Source organism: Sphaerodactylus townsendi, linkage group LG17 (assembly GCF_021028975.2).
Source record: "Sphaerodactylus townsendi isolate TG3544 linkage group LG17, MPM_Stown_v2.3, whole genome shotgun sequence".
NCBI classification, from domain to species: domain Eukaryota; kingdom Metazoa; phylum Chordata; class Lepidosauria; order Squamata; family Sphaerodactylidae; genus Sphaerodactylus; species Sphaerodactylus townsendi.
Genome location: NC_059441.1, coordinates 22,814,235 through 22,835,678, shown reverse-complemented (window position 1 = coordinate 22,835,678; position 21,444 = coordinate 22,814,235). Strand labels below are relative to the sequence as shown.

The window sequence follows — 21,444 nt, the reverse complement described above, 5'->3', positions numbered from 1 at the left end:
CTCCATGGAGGAAACATTTTATTTCCTGCCTCAAAAGGTTTTAAAAGGTTTGTGTAGCAAGAACAGCTTGGACATCAGGAAGATGCTTGCAGTGGGAATCAGCAGCACCCAGAAAGGACTTTTCAGTACTTGCAGAAATGAGCGAGGCAGGTTTCCCCTGTTCAGGCTTAATGGGAAAGAGAGGTGGGAAGGAGAAAGCACAAGGAAGAGGGAGGAGAATGTCAACATCATGAAGATATTAAATACCAAAAAGTAATCAAGTGCCCAAAGATGAGGATGAATGCTTTGCCATCTGCACAGTGTACTGCCATTCATCTAAATATCTCCAGCCAGACGATCCCCTGAGGAAATAGAATTAAAAGGAAATTATGCACTGCCTTGCATGAGTGTGCAGGAGCAAGATAAAACCAATATTCTTAGGATATTCTTAGGATAAAATCTGCCCGGTTTACAGAGGAGAAAAAAACCCTCTACCATCGCGTGTGGTTCCACCAAATTGCACTTTGAGCCACAGTAAAGAACTCACAGTTGACATAATTTGATTTGCATTCAAAGTCAATGTTGAACTCAATCAAAACAAAATTCCGAGGGCCCGTCAAATCACATGGATTCAAACTGGAGAGCCAGCACGGTGTAGTGGTTAAGAACAGATGCACTCTAATCTGGAGAACTGAGTTTGATTCCCTGCTCTGCCACTTGAGCTGTGGAGGCTTATCTGGTGAACCAGATTAGCTTGTGTACTCCAACACACGCCAGTAGTGACCTTGGGCTAGTCACAGTTCTTTAGAGCTCTCTCAGCCCCACCCACCTCACAGAGGGTTGGGGCGGGGGGGGGGGGAGAAGATTGTAAGCCCCTTTGAGTTTCCTCACAGGAGAGAAAGGGGGATATAAATCCAAACTCTTCTTCTTTTTCTTCTTTTGGAATAGGTCTTTCTGAAAGGCATCCCTGTGTTCCCTTCTGGTTTTATTCACATTGATACTTGGGGAGACAGTCAAGGGTTAACTTATTTTATTTTTTGTAATTTAATTTCTGTCCCAGAAATTCCTGATCAGACCCATAACATCCGTTTCACCTGGGAAGTGAGAGGAGAGGATTTACTCTTAACCCCTGAACTTGATCCCCAGGTGTATGTACCCAAATATCCAGTACATCCACAGACTATTGGCTGAATATTTGACATCTGAATTCTGATGACACAAAATCTGTAGCTCAAATCCACGCCAGCTTTTGTTCAAAGCTCAGTCTTTACAAGGAAACCGTGCATAATCTGCTTTCCACTTCATTTTTTTAAAAAATCTCATCCAGTAATAACCCGGGCATGCAATTGAGAAAATTACCCAATCATAGCAAACCCAAAGTGTGTCTAAGAAGCCGTTTTCAATAAATGTACAAATTTCACTCCCAAATTCTCTGGAAAGTGTCCTAAACCACAGAGGATGAATCGGGATTTTTTTAGAAAAATATATGAGTTTCAGACACTTCACCAGATCCTTTTGCGAAAAGAGCCTCAACCACAACAAAATATATCGGCAGGCAAGTAAATACATCTTTTTGAATGAAGGCAGCCAAGTCAGCTGTTCCCAAATAAAAGATCATGCTGGTTCTGGAGAGTCATAATAATGAGAAATTGAGACTTTTGCCCCTAGGTTCATGAGTTTCAGGTCCTGGCTGGCCTAGAAATAAGTGGAAGCTATTACCCTTTGGGGATTGTTTGCAGCTGTGTCCAAAATGAGTTGGGAAAAATCTCACTGCAATACGGTGTGAGGATGATTCCCACAGAACTATTATCATAATAGTTTTACACCCTGGAATGGACTGAGCATACTTTTCTCTAAGCTTTTTTTTTCATCCGAATACTCATGACTAAATTTTTGGACCCAAGAGATTCCCACAGTTTATAATCATCCCATTTGCAGAATTAGGAAGGTGGTATAGCTCAACAGTTAAGAGAAGGAGTCAGGATTCAGGTCAACAGAGGAAATCTCAGTGCCAGCATGATCTGAAGGCAGCGCAGTGTAGTGGTTACAGCACTGGACTAGGATCTGGGAGAACCAGGTTCAAATCCCCACACTGCCATGAAAGATCTCTGGGTAATACTCTTTAAGCCTGCTCTGCACCACAGGAATGTTGTGAAGTTAAAGTGGGCAACAAGTGAATGATGCTATAAGCTGATTTGTGTTTTCATTGGGAAGGAAAAAAAGAGCATCAATATTGAATCTAATATGTAAATAATGTATTTTTAAAATTTAAAATGTGCAATAACCTGCCAAGCAGTGAAGAAATATTAGCATCTGTCTATGTGTGTGCAAAGTGCTGTCAAGTCGTAGCTGACTTATGGAAACCCCAGCAAAGGGCTTTCCAGGCAGGTGAGAAGCAGAGATGGTTTGTCATTGCCTTTCTCTGTAGACTCTTCCTTGATGGTCTCCCATTCAAGGCTTATGGTGACCCCAGTAAGGGGATTTCAAGGCAAGTGAGAAGCAGAGGCAGTTTGCCATGGCCTTCCTCTGCCGAGTCTTCCTTGGTGGTATTCCATCCAATTATTGACCCGGCTTCACTTCTGAGATCTGATGAGGTCAGGTGACACCATGCCAGCATAGTGTAGTGGTAAAGAGCAGGTAGATTCTAATCTGGAGAACCAGGTTTGATTCCATACTCCTCCAACTGAGTGGCAGAGTTATGTGTTTCTGCACTCCTACATTCCTGCTGGATGACCTTGGGCTAGTCACAGTTCTTGGGAACTCTCTCAGCCCCACCTACCTCACAAGCTGTGTTGTGAGGAGAGGAAGGGAAAAGAGCTTGTAAGCCACCTTGAGTCTCCTCACAGGTGGGGTATGAATCCAAACGCTGCTTCTTCTTCCCTCTCAGTTTCTATTCATAGCTACGCAGAAAAGAATAATGGTGATGTTCTTTTGTCTCTTGGAAGGATGTTACATATGACCAACTTGCCTCTACATACCAGGGTAAATTAAAAAATAAATAAATAAAAGAACATAAAGAAGAGCCTGCTGGATCAGACCAGAGTCCATCTAGTCCAGGGGTAGGGAACCTGCGGCTCTCCAGATGTTCAGGAACTACAATTCCCATCAGCCCCTACCAGCATGGCCAATTGGCCATGCTGACAGAGGCTGATGGGAATTGTAGTTCCTGAACATCTGGAGAGCGCAGGCCCTCACCCCTGATATCTAGTCCAACACTGCTGTACCTGCAGTGGTCCACCGGACAGTATTCACATGCAGGATGTAAGCTGTACTGCCTCACTGCTCCTGTCACCTGGTCTGCCTGTGTGGGGTTTGCAATCTCAGGTCAAGGAGGATCAAGATTGGTAGCCATAGATCAACTTCTCCTCCATAAATCTGTCCAAGCCCCTTTTAAAGCTATCCAGGTTAGTGACCATCACCACCTCCTGTGGCAGCATATTCCAAACACCAATCATGCGCTGCATGAAGAAACGTTTTCTTTTATTAGTCCTAATTCTAAAAGTAATCCCCTGTGCAAACATCAGGTCATTGCTGGTAGGTGAACAGTCATATGACCTGACCTAGATGGCCAAGGCTAGCTTGCATATCAACAAACAAAACCTTTATTAGGCATAAATAGCCTGCATATCTTCAAAGCTAAGCACGGTTTGCCCTGGTTAATACTTGGATGGGAGACCACCAAAGAAGGAAGACCAAAGAAGATGGGAGATCATCAAAGAAGTCTACAATTGCTACACAGAGGTTGTAAGGGCAAACTACCTTTGCTCATCTCTTGTCTTAAATACTGCATGAGGGTTCACCATATGTTGTCTGTGGCTTAAAGCGTGACGAAGCTCTTTTCAGCACACAAATGGTCATTTTCATCCATAGGAGTGGGTAAGGGGTAGGGGACAAATGGGTAGTAATTGGGGCATAGATGCGGTGGGGTGGAGAAAGGCAGAAATGGACCTTTAGGAGAGATATACATCTGGAGAAGAAAATGCCTCTCTCTGTCTTCCAATTTTTGCGTGTGGTGTTCTCGTTATCTCCCCTTCAGGCTTTGAAGGACCCAACTCTGGCTGCCCGGAAGGATTTCCAAAGAGAGGCAGAACTTCTCACCAACCTGCAGCATGACCACATTGTAAAGTTCTACGGTGTCTGTGGTGATGGAGACCCTCTCATCATGGTCTTTGAATACATGAAACACGGGGACCTGAATAAGTTCTTGAGGTAAGTCTGAACCTGTCATTAGAATGTACCCACATCTTGGTGGCCAAGCCTAGCTTGATTGTGTCAGATCTCAGAAGCTAAACAGGGTTGGCCATAGTTAGGTCTTGGATGGGAGACCACTAGTGAAGATAAGGGTTGCTATAGCCAGTGTGGTGTAGTGGTTAAGAATGGTGGATTATAGTCTGGTGAACTGGGTTTGATTTCCTACTTCTACACTAGGGCTGAACACAAACAATTATTGTTGAAGGCTTTCATGGCCAAACTCAACTGGTTGTGGTGGGTTTTCTGGGCTGTGTGGCCGTGGTCTGGTAGATCTTATCCCTAACGTTTTGCCTGCATCTGTGGCTGGCATGTTCAGAGGTGTATCACAGAGATTAGTGTGTTACACATTGTTCCCTGGTGAGCACGAAATCAAGGTTTAAACATCTCCAGCAGCCACAGAATGGTGGAGTTACTGCATGAAGTAGTGACTGGTTTTTATTTCTTAGTGTGTTGACAATTGGGCCCTTAGTATGATTGTTATGTAGGAGCATAATTGTGTTAACAAACGTTCACACTGGCATACCATTATCGAAACTCAGATTGCAGCGTTGGCCAGGGTGACTACCCTGCTGTGGAAGTTGAACAGGGAAAAAAATAAAACCATTTCCATAATCTTTGTTAACATCAAATGGCATCTAAATGGCCAGAAAATGTTATTAGTTGTTTAAAAGATCAGACTCTCTTTCTTATTGGCAGAGGCACTTTGGAAACCCATCCACCCCTCTCCCAATGGCTATGCTTGGGGCTGTGAAAGTGGTAAGACCGATGTGAAGCATTAAACCCTTTCATGTTACTTCTTTGTTTTGGTTTCCTAGCTCTGTGAGCTAGAATTGGGTCTGGGTGTCTTTGAGAGATTAAATGTGTTTCTCAAGTACCGTATATACTGCCAAGATAAGCCAACCCCTAATATATTTCAAGGCACCTAATTTTACCCAAGTCCTTAAACTTATTGACTCAAGTATAAGCCTTTGAACTTGACTCAGTAGCAGCTAAAAACAGAAGATTTGGGAGCAAGATGAGATAGAGTTGCTTAACAGAGGGTCATTCCGCACATGCAGAATAATGCACTTTCAAACTGCTTTCACTGCTCTTTGAAGCTGTGCGGAATAGCAAAATCCACTTGCAAACAGTTGTGAAAGTGGTTTGAAAACGCATTATTTTGCATGTGCGGAAGGGGCCAGAGTTTGCATTAGGGATGAGCAGCTTTCCAGCACTCTAAGAACACAAATGAACCACTGTTTTCCTCCAAATATAGAGTAATTCTGGTATTCATAGCCATCCCAGCCTAAACTTTGCTCCAAAGAAAGTCTTTGTCTTCAGCAACATCAGTATTTGACTGTATGAAGAATTGTATTAATCTAGAATGCAATGTGCCAATAACCCTTAGGAGGGAAATGCCTCGGTTTCTTTTAACACACACACACACACACACACACACACACACACACACACACACACACACACACACACACACACACACACACACACACACCCTAGTTGTAATGCTATGCAGGCTGTCCTTACAGCTTGTTTTTATGGCTCTCTGGTGAGAGAAAAAAAGCAGCAAAAAATGCTTACCGGATCCCCACCGCAGCCCCAGCTCTGGCCGCAATCTTGGAATTAAGTATATACTCGAGTATAAGCCAAGGGGGGCTTTTTCAGCATAAAAAGTTGGCTTATACTCGAGTATATACAGTAATTCTGACAAACTAACCCAAAGTCCAAAGCTCTGTTTCAGTAAATTTAACAAAAGAATACTGGCATATTCCCTCTCCTCCACTGATCCAAGCACAAAGAGGCCACAGCTTTTTGCAATTGCTGGAGGATTTCCAGTCACCCCTCCTTGCTTCTTCTGCCACCTATTTTAAGTGACATATTTGTTAGGTATGCTCCATCCCTCAAATTGACAGTGGCATCCCCTGTCTGCTCCTGAATGTATCTATAAGGGATCTGAAACCTCTAGTTGTGTTGAAGAAACATTTTGATGAAGGGATATTTCATATATTTCATTATAAGAACTTTAATTCTAAGAACTCTATGCTGCAAGTTCTCTTTTCCAAGAAGCATTCCCTCTTCAGTGGAATATGAGATACAATACCTCTTAAGATGATGCCTGCTGAGTCGCAAATGCAAGTAAAGATAAGAACGGGCCCTTTCCATAAAAATCCCCTCAAACATTTCTAAAACGTTTTCAGTCACCCCTCTTTAAAACAATGTTAAGAAAAACGTTTTCAGTCACCCCTCTTTAAAACAATATTAAGAGCAAAATCTACCAGATCAGATCCACAACAGCCAACAAAATAAATCCTTTCCCTACAGAAAAGTACCATATTTTTTAAAAGGGTTTATTTAAAAAAAATCCTATTGGTTGTTTTGTTTTCAAATTGTACCTCTGCGAACCTCTCCAAGAAAACACTTTAACAATAAAGGTGACCGGAGTGGCCGGAGGAGTCATTTCAATTTGCACCATCCGCTGGGCCAGGGATTGCGTGTGATAGAGGTTCGGGATCCCGTCGCTCAGTTGCAGCTATTCTCATGCTGGTGGTGTGAATCTCTCTGGTGGCACAGACATCTCAAACTTGAGGTGACACCATCTGGGAATACAAAGAGGCCCTCAGTAAATTGCAGTGTCCTGGATGATAAAAAGCCAGTGGCAACTCTCATTTGAAACAGTCTGTCAGGAAGAAGTATCAACACTCCTCCTATAAGAAGGACAGTTCTGCTGAGCCGAAAGGACGGGGAGAGGGACGACTCTGCATTACCGTGGCCAGCTTTCTGTGGCAGTCATGTGACTGCAAAATCATATAACTTGTGTGAGGGGATGACTCAGTGTCAGAGTGTCTGTTTGGCCTGCAGAAGGTACCTGGTTCATGAAGGGCAACAGGTATAGTGGCGAAAATTGATAGGATTGTTTCAAAGCCTCGCCAGCATGTGGCCAATTGGCCATGCTGGCAGGGGCTGATGGGAATTGTAGTCCATAACATCTGGAGTGCCAAAGGTTCGCCATCCTGTTGGCAGAGTAATGGACAGAATGTAGCTTTGTGCGCCACTTTGTTATAAGAATAGTTATCTTGCTAAAGAACAGCCTTTTTACCTCAGAAATCATTAAATATAAGAAAGCTTTACTTAAACAGAGAGAAATAGACTATATACATAAATAAAGTGTCACTTATATACAGATACATTCACGGTTCATCATTTGGTTACAATTTCAAGCATAGTCTACAATTTTTAACATTTCAGTCAGAGCCTTTTTGGTTAAAACAAAACTCATAACGTCATTCCTCAGCCAAAGTCAGGGAGCAACTGTTTCCAACTGTCATCTTTAGAATGTTTGTAGAGATCTCCCAGAATTCCCTGCTGCTGCATGCAAGCAAGGCTATAAAATCCAATAGTTCAATCCCCAGTACCGCCATTTAAAAGGGGATGTGAAACACTCCTGTGAACTCCTGGCAGTCTGCCTAGACTTTGATAGACTTTGGCTCCTTCCACATGAGCCAATAAACACTGGTGTAGGACACTATATAACCCATTGAGGGGGCTTTGCACAGATCCCGCCTCTAAAACGAGTCTCCCTCGTGTTATTTCCTCCAACCTGTTTTTTTTTAAATCTGTAAACAAGTGATCCTTTAAAAAAAAAACTCGGGTTGCAGCCACCCGCAATCACAGCCAGGCAGGAGGCGCCTTATTTGCCTCCCTTTCCCTTTTTTTTTTTACAAAAATATGTGGCTTGTATCTGCATAGCTACACAGGTACATCTGGTCGTATGGTGGGACAATCAGAGTGGCTGTAGTGGTTCGTTTGTGCCTTCCTGCATAGCTATGCAGGTGTGGCAAGTAAATAAAAAGAAGAAGCGTCTCCGTGCAAAGGCGTGATACCAACCTAGATTGTTTTCATGAGCTCCAATCGCTGCCTGCATGGATGCATGTGACTGCGAATACAGGAAAACAGGGTCCTTTATCCCGACTGCAGCCCATTATACATTTGCTATGCAGAAGGGGTTTTTGATGGGCTTCATGTGTTTACATAAATGAATAGAACTAGATATAGGAATGGGTGGGTTACCCTGAATCAACTGTATGGTTGCCATAAGGGAGAAAAATGAGGAGGAACAGTCTATATGCTGTCTGATTATGGCCCTTTCTGCTTTTAAAACATTCGTAAAATGTTTTCAGTGTCCCTCCTTTTACCATGATGTTTGTCCGCACTCACCTCATCAAAGCCATTCATGGCTGTTGTAAGGGGTTCTCCACCCTTTTTACGTTATTTGTTGAATTCATGCTTCAATGTTTCTTGCTGTGATTCTCTGGAACTTGTATAATTGATCATTCAAAAATTTTACCCGCCCCTTACCTCTCCCACAGAGGAGTTTCTGCCTAGCTGGAGAATCTTCCCATGGGTACGTGGAAAAAAAGGGGCCTGCTCTAATGCACGGGGCGGGCTAAGTTTCAGTCGTGCTGGGGTCACGCTCATAACCAGTGTGGTAATCTGGCAGTTTAAAGAGTTATAGCTATATATTTAATATTAGTATGTTTGGGTTTTTGTGGGAGGGCTAAGGGCACAGTGTTGTGGGAGTTTTTTTAAAAAAAACACGGCCCCTTGTACTTCCCAGAAGTTCTTTCCAGAAGTGACAAAGGATAACTCTAGGAATCACCAGAAGCTGTATGGTGGAACAAGTTTCCAGTGATTCCTAGAGCTACCCAGAATTGAAACAGAGGCTAGATTAATTAAAACATAGATGATTCTTAAAGCTACCCAGAATTGAAACTGTGAGGCCAGAACTCATGTCCGGCCTGCGCAGCTGTTTTGAGAAAAGATAGGTTAGAAACAAACTCCAAAAAAGCATCAGACATCTGACATCAGAAACAAACAGACCGTTTTACTTAACAGAATATAGAAAGTGACAGAATGTGAACTCTCCCAAGGGAGAGGCACACCCTGGATGCTCTCAAAAGAGAGACACGCCCACCATAGGAAAGACCTTAGTCTTTATAGGTACAAAGAATACATACGTCACAGTTCATCCCCTTACTCACGTACATAATCCATACCCCTTTCACATCCTATAAGCATGAACCTTAAAATCCCATTGGATGATTCTGTCTCCTTGTCACATTAAGACAGCCTCTATTCTACGTGTCTGATTCCTTCTGTTACATAAACACTGCATGCTGTTTGCTCACGTCCCTCTGCCCATATGCAGAAAGAACCATAAACTGAAGTCTGTCTTTTTTTGTTTTCAATCAGATTACTAGTTTCCAAAATTCCTAAATTTGTTCCTGAAGAGAGAGATATCTCCTCAGGGTATGCAGGTTGATCTACCTACATTCTTTTAGATCATAAAACATCCCCTTTCCCAGTTTGAAATGATTTCACTTTAACAGATTATACAAACATTGATTTTAACAATTATACCTTCGATTCTAATACAATAGAATTATAGTAAAATACAAGTACATATGAATCTCTCATCATTTCTGTGTTCATTCAACATATATAGAAAAACAATTTTTCTATTTAACTAATCACATTCATTTCTATTCTAACCTCTGATCTATTTTATGATTCTGTTTATTCATGTAGCTATCCCCTATAGCTGGTTCTGACAAAAACAAAGTTATAAATGTGTATGTCTTCTGTCACGTATTAAACTTTAGTGACAAGATCTTAAAGATATTTATCTTTGCTTGCCTGCATAATCACTGACAAGCTTCTAACATGCTGTTTGACCTGCTGCTAACATGCAGTCCTGCTGGTCACTATACAGAACCCCCATTTTGATTCTTACAAATCTTTGGTTCATACAAAATTAATGTTCCTTAATCAAATACAATTTGTAGACATTCTAGTCCGTTCCCACAAAACAGAGGCTAGATGGCCATCTGTCAGGAGAGCCTTGATTATGTGTTCCTACATTGCAGGGGGTTGGACTTGATGGCCCTTGGGGTCTCTTCCAACTCTATGATTCTATGATTTTATGATACCCATTGCCACTTCCAGTGAGAACTTCCAGTTAAGGCTGCATTTTTTAAAAACAAATTTCTCCCACGATTACTCCAAATGATGGTAGACAGTGAAACCTGGGGACAGGGATTTCCCACCCCCTCAGGGACTTAGCAGTATAAATGTTGCCCAGGACACAATAATCATGAGGCTCTTTTGGTGGTTCATATTTGCATATATGGCTCCCTGCAAACCACAGAGTGAATACCATTACTCAAGACTGATAAATACACTGGGCAGATGTAGAGAGGACAGATGGATTCCTGCCCAAATATTTATTTGTTTGTATGTTTATTTATATCCCACCCATCTCACCACTAGGGACCCAAAGTAGCTTACGTTGTTTCCCTTTCCTCCATTTTATCCTCACAATAACCCCATGTGCTAAATCAGGCTAAGCTTGTGTGACTGGCCCACTGTTACCTATCAAGCTTCCACAGCACAGTGCAGATTCAAATCCGGGTTTGTCAGATCCCAGCTAACATTCTAATCCAGGGTCTGCAGCCTTTTTGAGCTAACTGGCACTTTGGGAAATCTGACACAAAGTAGTGAGCACAACCATAAAATGGCCACCCACAGGAGGCGGAGCCAACCACAAAATGGCTGCTGCAGGAGGCGGAGCCAATTACAGAAGGTTAGGGAGTGAGGTTATGCATTACTCTGATTGTAGGTCTGTAGCATTTCAGTCAGAAGCTCTTTTCAACAGGATGTTTTGTAAAGTGAATATAATGTTTGAAAATATCTTTTTGTATGAGCACAAAAAACATTTTGCTGGCAGAAATTGGCAGATCTCCATTGACCAGTCAGAAGCTCTGCTAGGCAAAAACCACGCTTGGATCCATCCTGTTTATTAAAAATACTTGGTGGGTGTTAGGAAAAGTGTCAGCACCTGATCTAACCACTACACCACACTGGTTTCTGTTCATCTGCAACTCTGTATTCCGGGGGGGAAGTTGCTAGTTTGAGATAGGGTAGGGAACAAGCTTGTCCATTTTTACTGATAATTTTATTGAGGGACTCATTATAAGCAACAGAACCAATCCTCATTTCCACTGAAGCTCATCAAACATTCATCTGGTCTATTTGTATGCTCAGAATGGCAAACAGGGTGGGGTGGGGGGGAATCAAAGCTGATGAATACTCAAATTACATGTAACCGTTAGGAAATTGAAGACTGGCTCCTTCGTGTGCAGCTGGAAATTGATTTGTGACAGCAGGGACCATGTGCGGAGGCAGACCTCAAAACACAGCTTGACCATCACACCATGCCGTAGGGGGGGAAGGAGCCGTTTGCTACATAATTCTTTCTGCCCTCTGTCTTCTGCAGGGCACACGGACCAGATGCGATGATTCTGGTGGACGGGCAGCCTCGACAAGCCAAAGGAGAGCTGGGCCTTTCTCAAATGCTTCACATTGCAAGTCAGATAGCCTCGGGGATGGTTTACCTGGCCTCCCAGCATTTTGTGCACAGAGACCTGGCGACGAGGAACTGCTTAGTCGGCGTTAACCTGCTGGTGAAGATTGGAGACTTTGGGATGTCCAGAGATGTCTACAGCACCGATTACTATAGGGTAAGTGGGCTTCAGTGAATGTGGAAAGTGGTACTTAGGTATGGTGTTATAGGTGAAGTCCGCCCTTGCTATAAATACTCATTCAAAATTGGTTGTGCTCCCACAACGGGTCTATCTTTTGTTATCAAATGGGTCTATATTTTGTTATCAAGCTAAGTGGCACTTACACGTACACAGGGAGCAGTGGACCGTTGAATACTCAACTAGGAAGTCTGATGCTGCAAATATTGCCGACATTTCTCTAATTTCAGCTTCTCTCATGATAGTTGTTCGCACGCACACATCCGCATGCCGTGTTTCATCTGCTTTTCTTCAAGTTGGGAAATGTTCGCCACTGAGTAATTGAAACCTAGATGAGTGGTCCACCCATGGGGTGAAAATGGTCAGAGACGTGCCATAGAGATATGAATTGCTTTCTTGATGATGGACCTGCAAGCTGTCATATGCTGAAATGCGCTATGCCGGATATAGCCAGCTAACTAAATATGAAAACTGCTTTTCCAAGACATGATTTTGAGTTTCTCATCCTTTTTGCTTCCCCAAAGCTGCCAGGAAATGCTTGAGCTTCCTCTCTAGAGAGCTGCTTGAGGAAGCTCACAATAATAAAAAAAAAGTAAAACTGAATTCAGACAGAATAGAAAGGGAAAAAAGCAAAATGCTGTCTATCCCCATGGCAACAAAATGCTCCTCATAACCATGTGCTCATAGAACCACCATCCTAGGAATGAAGCATAAAAACAGCGTCAAAAGCCATTAGAATAGCAGAAAACCATCTCGATAAGCTGTTGAGCAGCAACACAGGACAATCTAAATCACAGTTCATAAAATGTACTTATTGATTTGCTTAATTTGTAATTATTTATTAAAATATTTATACCCCGCTGTTCCATTGCCCATTTTCCAGGCGTCTTATGGAATACAATAAAATCCAACAATAACCAACAATAATACAATAAATACAAAACAATATAATCACATTAAAATAATCAAAATACAATATTCTGCTTTTCTCCATAATGAGGAACCAACGCAGCTTATGTCATTTTCCTGTCCTCTTGTTTTTTTCCCCCACAAATAACCCTATGAGGTAGGTTAGGGTGACAACATTTGACAGGTCCAGTAAGCATCTGAAGCATAGTAGGGAGTTTTAACAAGGAATCTCCCAGGTCCTAGTTTGACGCTCTCATAGTTACACCTCCCTGGCTCAACCAAAGACAACCATGCTAGCCATAAAATCAAAACAGACAATTAAAAAAGATGGGCTTAATCTTCAATAAGTAGTCCTGGTAAGTAGAGATGTTATACTCTGGTGCCTGAACAATACCAGGTGAGGCAGAAGGGGAAAGGCATACGAAAGGCGAGGTGCCAATACCAAGAAAGCCCCATCTGTAAACTGAACCCATAAACCAACCTTTTTGAGCCAGGGGGCACCTTAGAAATTCCGACATGGCGTGATGGGAAGAGCAACAAAATGGCTGCCACAAAATGGCTGCCGCAGGAATCTAATCTGGTGAACTGAGTTTGTTTCCCCCACCCATCCCTGAATCTTGCTGGGTGACCCTGTGCCAGTCACAGCTCTCTTTCTCAGACCCATTTACCTCACAAGGTATCTGTTGTGGGGAGGAGAAGGGAAGGCAAGGCAATTGCTTTGAGACTCCTTAAAGGTTGAGTCTCCTTAAAGGCTGCTTTTTTCATTCTCCTCCGCGCACAATCAAGATTCTCTTTCTTCCTTCAGTTTCCCTGTATAGCAGCCATTCTTTCTGCAGTAGGAGGCTGTTACATTCCTTTCTCTGTCTTTCTCCGTGACTTTCATTAATGAAAAGACACTGATAAATTAAAGAGAATCCAATGGAGGGCAACAAAGATGATTAAAGGATTGAAGGCCACAACCTGTGGAGGGAGATTAAGGAAACTTAATGCACAAGGCTTACGGAAACGGCAACTGGAAAAGTGACTGATAACTGGGCATAAGATGTGGGCAGGGTAATGATCAGTAATGTGGGCCCAATCTCCATATATTTTATCCAGTACAAGTGCAGGAGAAAAGGGAATAATTTGCTTGGGATGGAAACCAGGGCGGAGGTGGATGTGTCATGCGAACCTCTCATGTGACTGGTTGTGGTGGGTTTTCCGGGCTGTGTGGCCGTGGTCTGGTGGATCTTGTTCCTAACGTTTCGCCTGCATCTGTGGCTGGCATCTTCAGAGGTGTATCACAGAGGGAAGTCTGTTACACACCGTGTCCAGAGAGAAGGAAATGTTTTGGGTATATATTGTCCGTGTCCCAGGGTGGGGAACCAATCAGTAAGTGTTTGGGTGGAACTTGTTAAGCAAATATGTGGTTGATAGTATTGTATTGCGGGTGGGGCTTATTAGTCCAGGGAGTGATTCACATTTTCATGCCCTGCAGCAGTAGCAGTATTGGTGAATGCAAATCCTGTGTTTGGGTGGAGTCCATTGTTCATGAACTTAGCATGCAATATGAATCACTCCCTGGATTGATAAGCCCCATCCGCAATACAATACTATCAACCACATCTTTGTATAACAAACCAGCCAGCTGGCCAGCCAGTCAAGTTACCCAACACTCCTAAAGCCACAGTGACCTCTTCCTCTACAGCTACTTTCCCCAACCAAAGAGAGTTGTTGTGTTCCACCATTTTAGGTAACACTGATGAGCACATGCCAAAATGTTGAACCCCCCATGACAAAATCTCTGGTGGATTCTGCATGGGCCAAAAACAGCGGTGTGAAAATGGCGTAAACCCTTTTACACTGTTTTACACCATTTTACACCGTTTTCACACCGCTGTTTTTGGCCCATGCAGAATCCGCCTGTTTAAACAGATGTGTCAAATGGAAGATTCTGTCCATGAAGAATCTATTGGAAGAACAGATTTCTCCCAAAAAGGGAGCATCCACTGTGTCAAAAACTGGGTACTGGCCAGAGGACCAAGGTACAGCTGAGGATGTGGCCTGAAGATATATGACAAAGCAAGTTCCCATAAGCTAAGCAGAACTGGGATGCCTGGAATGGGAGTTGCAGGCAGATGTGCAGAGTTTTAGTTGGCAAATCATAACAACCTTAAATGTAACCAACGACGTAACACCGTGGCTGGAATAAATTGGGCCACAGCTCATTTATTAAAACTGCTGGAAGCTGGGGGAGGCAAGAGGACACATCTGAGCATCGGGGCAGCACCGTTGCTGAGCCCGAACCGTCCCCACCATGGGGAAAGGACAGGAAGTTAAGGATGCCACCTGGGCGCAAACCCATTCGTGACACCCCTTCCTGCTGGAGTGTCGGGCTCTATTGCAAGGCACCACAGCCTGCGCCGTGAGCCTGCCCCACCCCAACCCTCTTAATGAAGCCCCCAGCCACGGAGAGGTCCGGCTCGCAGACTCGGCCTCTCCAAAAAGATGCTATCCTCTGCCCACAGCCGCAACTGAGCTGACCCCTCAGCTCCCGCCCCAGCTTCTCAAGCCTGAAGTCAATGGAGTAATGCGTGCCTGACAGCATGAAGCCATATGTCAGATCCCCAGTCAGATAAGTTCACACCATCAGACCAGAAAAGAGCAGGTTGGTGGGGGTCTTCTTGGGGACCACCCCTACAGGCGAAACCCGCAAATTGGGTAACGGGGGGTAAGGAAAAGGACCCGCAATGCTGCCTGCCAAGCATTCCTTCCTGATCTTGCCAGTCACCACTGCTGACAACCCCCTGGCCAATTTTAGGTTGGGTGCGGTTATGGCCCGCCGTGGCCCATTAAATGGGATATGGAAGCCCTCAGTAAAACCCTTACGCAGGTACTCCGCCTCTGAACGGAGGGGGTAGTGTTGCAACCATCTACACAATGAGCTAACACACACCGGCGAAGGGGCCAGCAAGCGAAGGCTCAGGGGAACTTCATGGTTTTTGAGAAGCAGCTGATCCTCCCTGGCTGCCGCCATCTCATCACGGAACGAGCAAAAGGGCTGCTTAGCGGACACCTTCGTACATTGCCCCCAGGGGTGCGGACCGAGGCAACTGTTTCAGGCGTGCTCGTACTTACACTTGACTCTATGGCAGGCCCCCTTGTTGAAATCCCAGCAAAATGCACGCGTGGGAACCCTGCCCACTCCTAACTCTCTGCAGGCAGCCTCCACAGGGAGGCTACTTTCCCCAAAAGCCTTAATAGAAGGGTGCACTACCACCATCCATGTCTGATCATGGATCAGATCCCAACGGAAGGCCTGCTTATGAGAAGCGCTCTTCCAAACTGCCTCGTCATAGGAAATGGAGGTGGCCTCCCCTGCGAGAGACTTGGTGCAGAGCACATGATTCATGTGAGCTATAAGGTGCCAAGCCCTCAATGGATAGGCAGCCCCAACCAAGGCCAAATATTCCCAAAAACCTTTTTTCCAATTTTCAAAATTCTGATCTGCTCCTTTTTTTCCTAGTTTTTTCTTTTCTACTCGGGAACCCATGACTCCCTGCGCCCTCTCAGGTCTGAGGCACCGGAAGACGTCCGTACAGTAGCCGTCAAGGGCCGGTCTCTGATCTTCTGGGGAAGGTGAGACCCTGGGGGATCACCTGAATCGCAAAAGGAGGCTGACCGGGTGACCCGGCAGAGACGGGAGGTGCAGCAATGCCTGTTGTAAGCCAGCGCCTCTTAGCAAGCCAACTCGGCAAAGCTGGAACATCAGTCCCTGAAGCCCAAAACTCCCCAGAGGCCTGAGCTGAGTCCTCATCCGAAGATGATGAGCTGGGCGACCGTCTGGCTGACCCCGACCGCCCTCTGGCTAGGTCTGGGGCTTCTTCCACCGTGATGGAAGAGCTTGGAGCTCCAGGAGTCACCTGTGCGCCCACCGCGGGGGAGTCTAAGTTCCTGTGAGCAGGAGCCCCCAAGGTGGGAGCAGGGCCTGAACTCGTCCTGTCAGCCAGTGACTGAGAACTGCAGCAGGGTGTTCGATAAGCCTCGCAAAAGAGGATCGGTCCCTGGTGCTCCACTGGCGGGGCTAGAGCCCTGACCCCCCAACAATGCATTCTCAGAGGGAATTGGCCCGCCTGGTGGCCCGAAATAGGACAAAGGCACTCCCCTGTAACCCGAGTAACCCATAAAGGGCACCCCCTGGCTACCTAGGTTATTTCCTCCCCATGACCCTGAGGAGCTGAATCCTGGCCATGGCGAAGGACCCAGTGGGGCTGAGTCCAAGTTTTCAGGGGGGCCACGCTTATAGCCAGCTTCTGCTGGGCCTAATAAAGGGCAAGGGGGAGGGGTCTGAGCGATCTTCCACCCCTATCGCAACTTTAACCTATTACCCACCTTTGTGCGCGCTCGTCCCCACCCCAGAGCTACTCCTCTGGGTTTGAGTGATTTCCATGAAATCTTGTTGTGCTCTTCTGAGCTGAGTTGTCCTGGAGAAGGAAAGCAGCAATTTATCATTTTCTGGAGGGAAGGTTCCAGCGGACTCTATCTCATGGCCGGCATTGACGTGTCGGGTCTAAAGCTCTTTGCAGGCTGCCGTGGTTTGCTCAAAATCTCGCCATAGAGCATTCACGGTAAAGCAGCAAGTGTGTGTATTTCAGGTGTTCTCCATGTGAATGCGGGAAAGTTTTGTGGCGCTTTCACCAAAACACAAGTTAATAAGTAGTTTGAATATAATAGAGGCCCGGTAGATTTAATTCCTGGTTGTTGTTTTTTGCTGTTTTCAAATCTTTTAAAAGAGAGGGGGGGGGGCACCATCTGGCTCCCGCATAAGTAGGATGCGAAGTACTTTGCAAAGGTGAACTGCTTAATTTCCCAATGTATGCTGGCACACAACAAACAGACATTTATGTAACAAAAGCGGCAGCATTGGTCTTCTTCTCCGCATAAGTCTCTCCTTGTTCCGCCCAAAGACAGATGCGTCCTTTCCAGTGCGGATAACTGAGGAATGTATTCAGCTGTTCAGCCTGCTTGGATGACAAGATAATTTTTTTTTCTGGTTCTGGAAGTTTTGGAAGGGAAAATAGTACAAAAAGATCAGAGATAAATTTCTTTGAATGGTGGGGAGGGAGTCCATAGGAAATACTTCCTATACCTTCCATTAAATTATCAATACAGTTCTAAGCAGTTACATTCTTCTAAAGGTAAAAGTAATCACCTGTGCAAGCACTGGGTCATTATTGACCCATAGGGTGAAGTCACATTACCCGCTACATAATGTACCCGGGCGAAGCAATAATGAAATAGTTAAAGCAGCTGTACAGTGTTGAGGAAGAGCGAGTTGTTGTTGCTTGTCGTTGCCGCACAGTTGCTGTTGCTGTTGTTGTTTGGATTTATACCCCATCTTTTCCTCCTGTAAAAAAGCGCAAGGTGGCTTACAAACTCCATTCCCTTCCTCTGTCCACAACAGACACCTTGTGAGGTAGGTGGGATTGAGAAAGTTCAGAGAGAACTGTGACTAGCCCAAGGTTACCCAGCAGGAGTGTAGGAATGCGGAAACACATCTGGTTCACCAGATAAGCCTCTGCCACTCAGGTGGAGGAGTGGGGAATCAAACCTGGTTCTCTAGATTAGAATCCACCTTCTCTTAACCACTATACCATGCCGGTCCAGAAAACTATGGTACTATAGAGATGGTTTGCCACCGGTTCTCCAGGGCGTTTTTATCCACAAGCCGGTACTCATTAATATGTCGACCTCAGAAGTTGATGGAAAGCTGAAGTCCGACCGAGCGGTGCCATCCGGAAACCAACTTCTGTCGGGATTGAACTCAGGTTGTGAGCAGAGCTTTGCCTGCATATCGACCGGCAAATACTACATGTACATCCGTGCCTTTCCCACTTTTGCAAAATAATGAATGTTTGGTTTGGTAATGTGCATGCGAAACTCTGGGAATACATAGAGGAGTAGATAGAGTCTCTTTCCGGGATGGCGAAGAATAAAGTTCTCCTCAATCCACTTTGCAGCTGGATTTTTCTGTGCAGAATAGCAAAATCCACTTGCAATGAAATAATTGTGAAAGTGGATTGAAAGTGCATTATTCTATATGTGCGGAATAGTGAAAGTGGATTCTGCATGTGCGGAATAGTGAAAGTGGATTGAAAGTGCATTATTCTGCATGTGCAGAAGTGGCCAGAGAGCTTTCATGGCTGAACTTCACAAGCCGCAAGGTTCCTAACGTTTTATGCGTTTCTTGGGCTTCCATAGCAAGTTGTGGAACCCCTGTTGTCCCCAAGGAGCACACCTTTTGCTGGGAGTGACCCTTCCTCCAGGGCTCAGTGCCTGCACCTGTTCACCCACCCACCCCCCATCATAGATTTCTTAAGCCTTCCAAAGACATGCTTTTGCGCCACCTCTGTTGCCGTGAAGTTGTCCTCGATCATCGGATTGAAAATTAGATATTCCGGTATCATATTAGAATGCTCGACAGCTCTGCTACCGCTTTGGGGATTCTTTTTTAACAGAAAGGCAGAACGTAAATAAGAGAAACAGACACAGTGTGCTAGCTGAGGATAGTTGCATTTTAAATGAAGTTTCAAGGCTCGTTCGTACTTCCGAGGACGGGACAAAAGTGTCCTGGCGGTATGCCCGCTGGCGTAGTCTGGGAGCTACGAAGTTCCTCCATGCTATGGGCTGGGAACAATGCGTAGATTTAACCACTCAGTCTTCAAATTTCTCTCTCGGCCTCAAAGCTTATGGATCATCTCGCACCCCAAAGCGACCGAGGCTTTGCCAGATAAAGGAGAAATTGAAGTGCCCCAGAGGATGTCAAAATGCAGAGCTCTCTGAAGTGAAGTGATGGGTCAATGGTGGGATGGCATGGGAAGCAAAGATGATTTTTCCTCATTCACACTGCACCCCTAGGGGGGCATCCTGTTCTCCACAGCCAAAGCGTGGTGCAGCGGCCTCATGCGGGTGAAACCTGGACAAGGTAGAACCGAAGCTTGGACTTCACCCGAGCGGCCGAGGCTTCATCTGGAGAGAACCGTGGATGGGTGGGAGCCTTCTCTTCTTGTACTCCTACATTCCTGCAGGTGACCTTGGGCTAGCCACAGTTCTTTGGAACTCTCTCAGTTCCACCTACCTAGGATATTGACAAACGGGTCCAGAGGAGGGCAACCAAAATGGTAAAAGGCCTGGAGTCCATGCCCTATGAAGAGAGTCTTAGGGAGATGGGGATTGCTGAAGCCTGTGTATGAAACCCAGAGGTTAAACGGGTGATATGATAGCCATATGCAATACTGGAAGGGGATGTCTTGCATCGGAGAGGGAGCAAGCTTGTTTTCTGCTGCCTCAGAGACTAGGACACGGAGTAATGGATTCAAGGTGAAGGAAAAGAGATTCCTCCTAAACGTTAGGAAAAACTTCCTGACCGTCAGGGCTGTTTTACAGTGGGATGCACTACCTGAGAGTGTGGTGGAGTCTCCTTCTTTGGAGGTTTTTGAAGATGGCTGGAGTGCTTTGCTTGTGTTTTCTTGCATTGCAGGGGGTTGAACTTGATGGCCCTTGAGGTCTCTTCCAACTCTATGATTCTATACCTCTCAAGGTGTCTGTTGTGGGGAGAGGAAGAGAAAGGAGCAGGAAGGGAAGACCATCAGAGAAGATGGTGTAGAGGAAGGCAATGGCAAACCACCTCTGCTTCTCCCTTGCCTTGAAAGCCCCTTGCTGGGGTCACCATATGTCAGCTGTGACTTGCTGGCACTTTATACAAACAAACGGGGTAGGGGAGGCTTTTCTCTGTCAGAAGCAGAAAAAGATCTATTGAACATATTCCACCTGAGACCCTTTTAGAGGAAATATCAGTGGGCCCATGGGCTTATTTATTTATTTGTATTAATTTTAGTCTGTCCTGTACCCAATGGTCTCATAATATATATATAACATAATATAAAAATCATGCAAAGCCTGTGTTTTGTCCTGGAGCCGTTCCTCTATCACCATGATATATGGTCATTGTATGTTAGCCAAAACAACGATTGTATATATGAAGCTCTGAATTGAACCCTTGGTCTGTCAAAGTCAGTATTATCTATTCAGACTGGCAGTAACTATCTATGCTCAGAGATGGAGAGTTTTTCACATCACCTATTGATGTTTCCTCTCGGTGATACCTTGTGACTCTAACCCATTAAAGTCGGCATGCTAAGCGAGATGGGTCTTACCGCTTGAGTCAGTGGACTTCTACTCCATATTCTTTGATTCCCCACTCCTCCACATGAGCAGCAGGGTCTTATCTGGTGAACTGAATTTGTTTCCCTGCTCCTCCACCTGAAGCCTGCTGGGTGCACCTTGCAATAGTCAATTTGCTCCTTCTCAGTGGACCTCCTTTTAGACCTCCACTTTTAATTTCGGCCATTGGCAGGTACCTGCTGTGGCAAGAGGAAAAGAAGGCATTTGAAAGCTGCTTTGAGACTCCTTACAGGAGAAAAAAGCAGGGTATAAATCTGCACTCCTCTTCTTCACGTGTCATTTCTTGCGACGCCTCATAAACTTTCAAGCCATTTGGATGTGGTGTCTGTTATTGCTACACTTCCTGCCCCATATACATTTTTAAAAAACTCCCAGCTCTGTCCATGAGCAGAGAATGCTTTTCCGCAGCATGTGCAAAAGTCACCGTGAAATGTACCATCACAGCGTATTTAGCGCGTGGTTACTCGGTCACTCATCTTGGAAACCC

At 44.9% G+C, this 21,444-nt stretch overlaps 1 protein-coding gene across 1 annotated transcript in view; it reads left to right on the top strand.

Moving 5' to 3' along the window:
- Positions 1-21,444, top strand: part of LOC125424418 (NT-3 growth factor receptor-like) — a 71,248-nt gene that overhangs the window by 6,350 nt on the left and 43,454 nt on the right. Inside the window, exons 3-4 of the mRNA XM_048481645.1 lie at positions 4,016-4,188; positions 11,561-11,804. Of these exons, the coding sequence (XP_048337602.1) occupies positions 4,016-4,188; positions 11,561-11,804 (417 nt within the window). The remainder of the gene's footprint in view (positions 1-4,015; positions 4,189-11,560; positions 11,805-21,444) is intronic.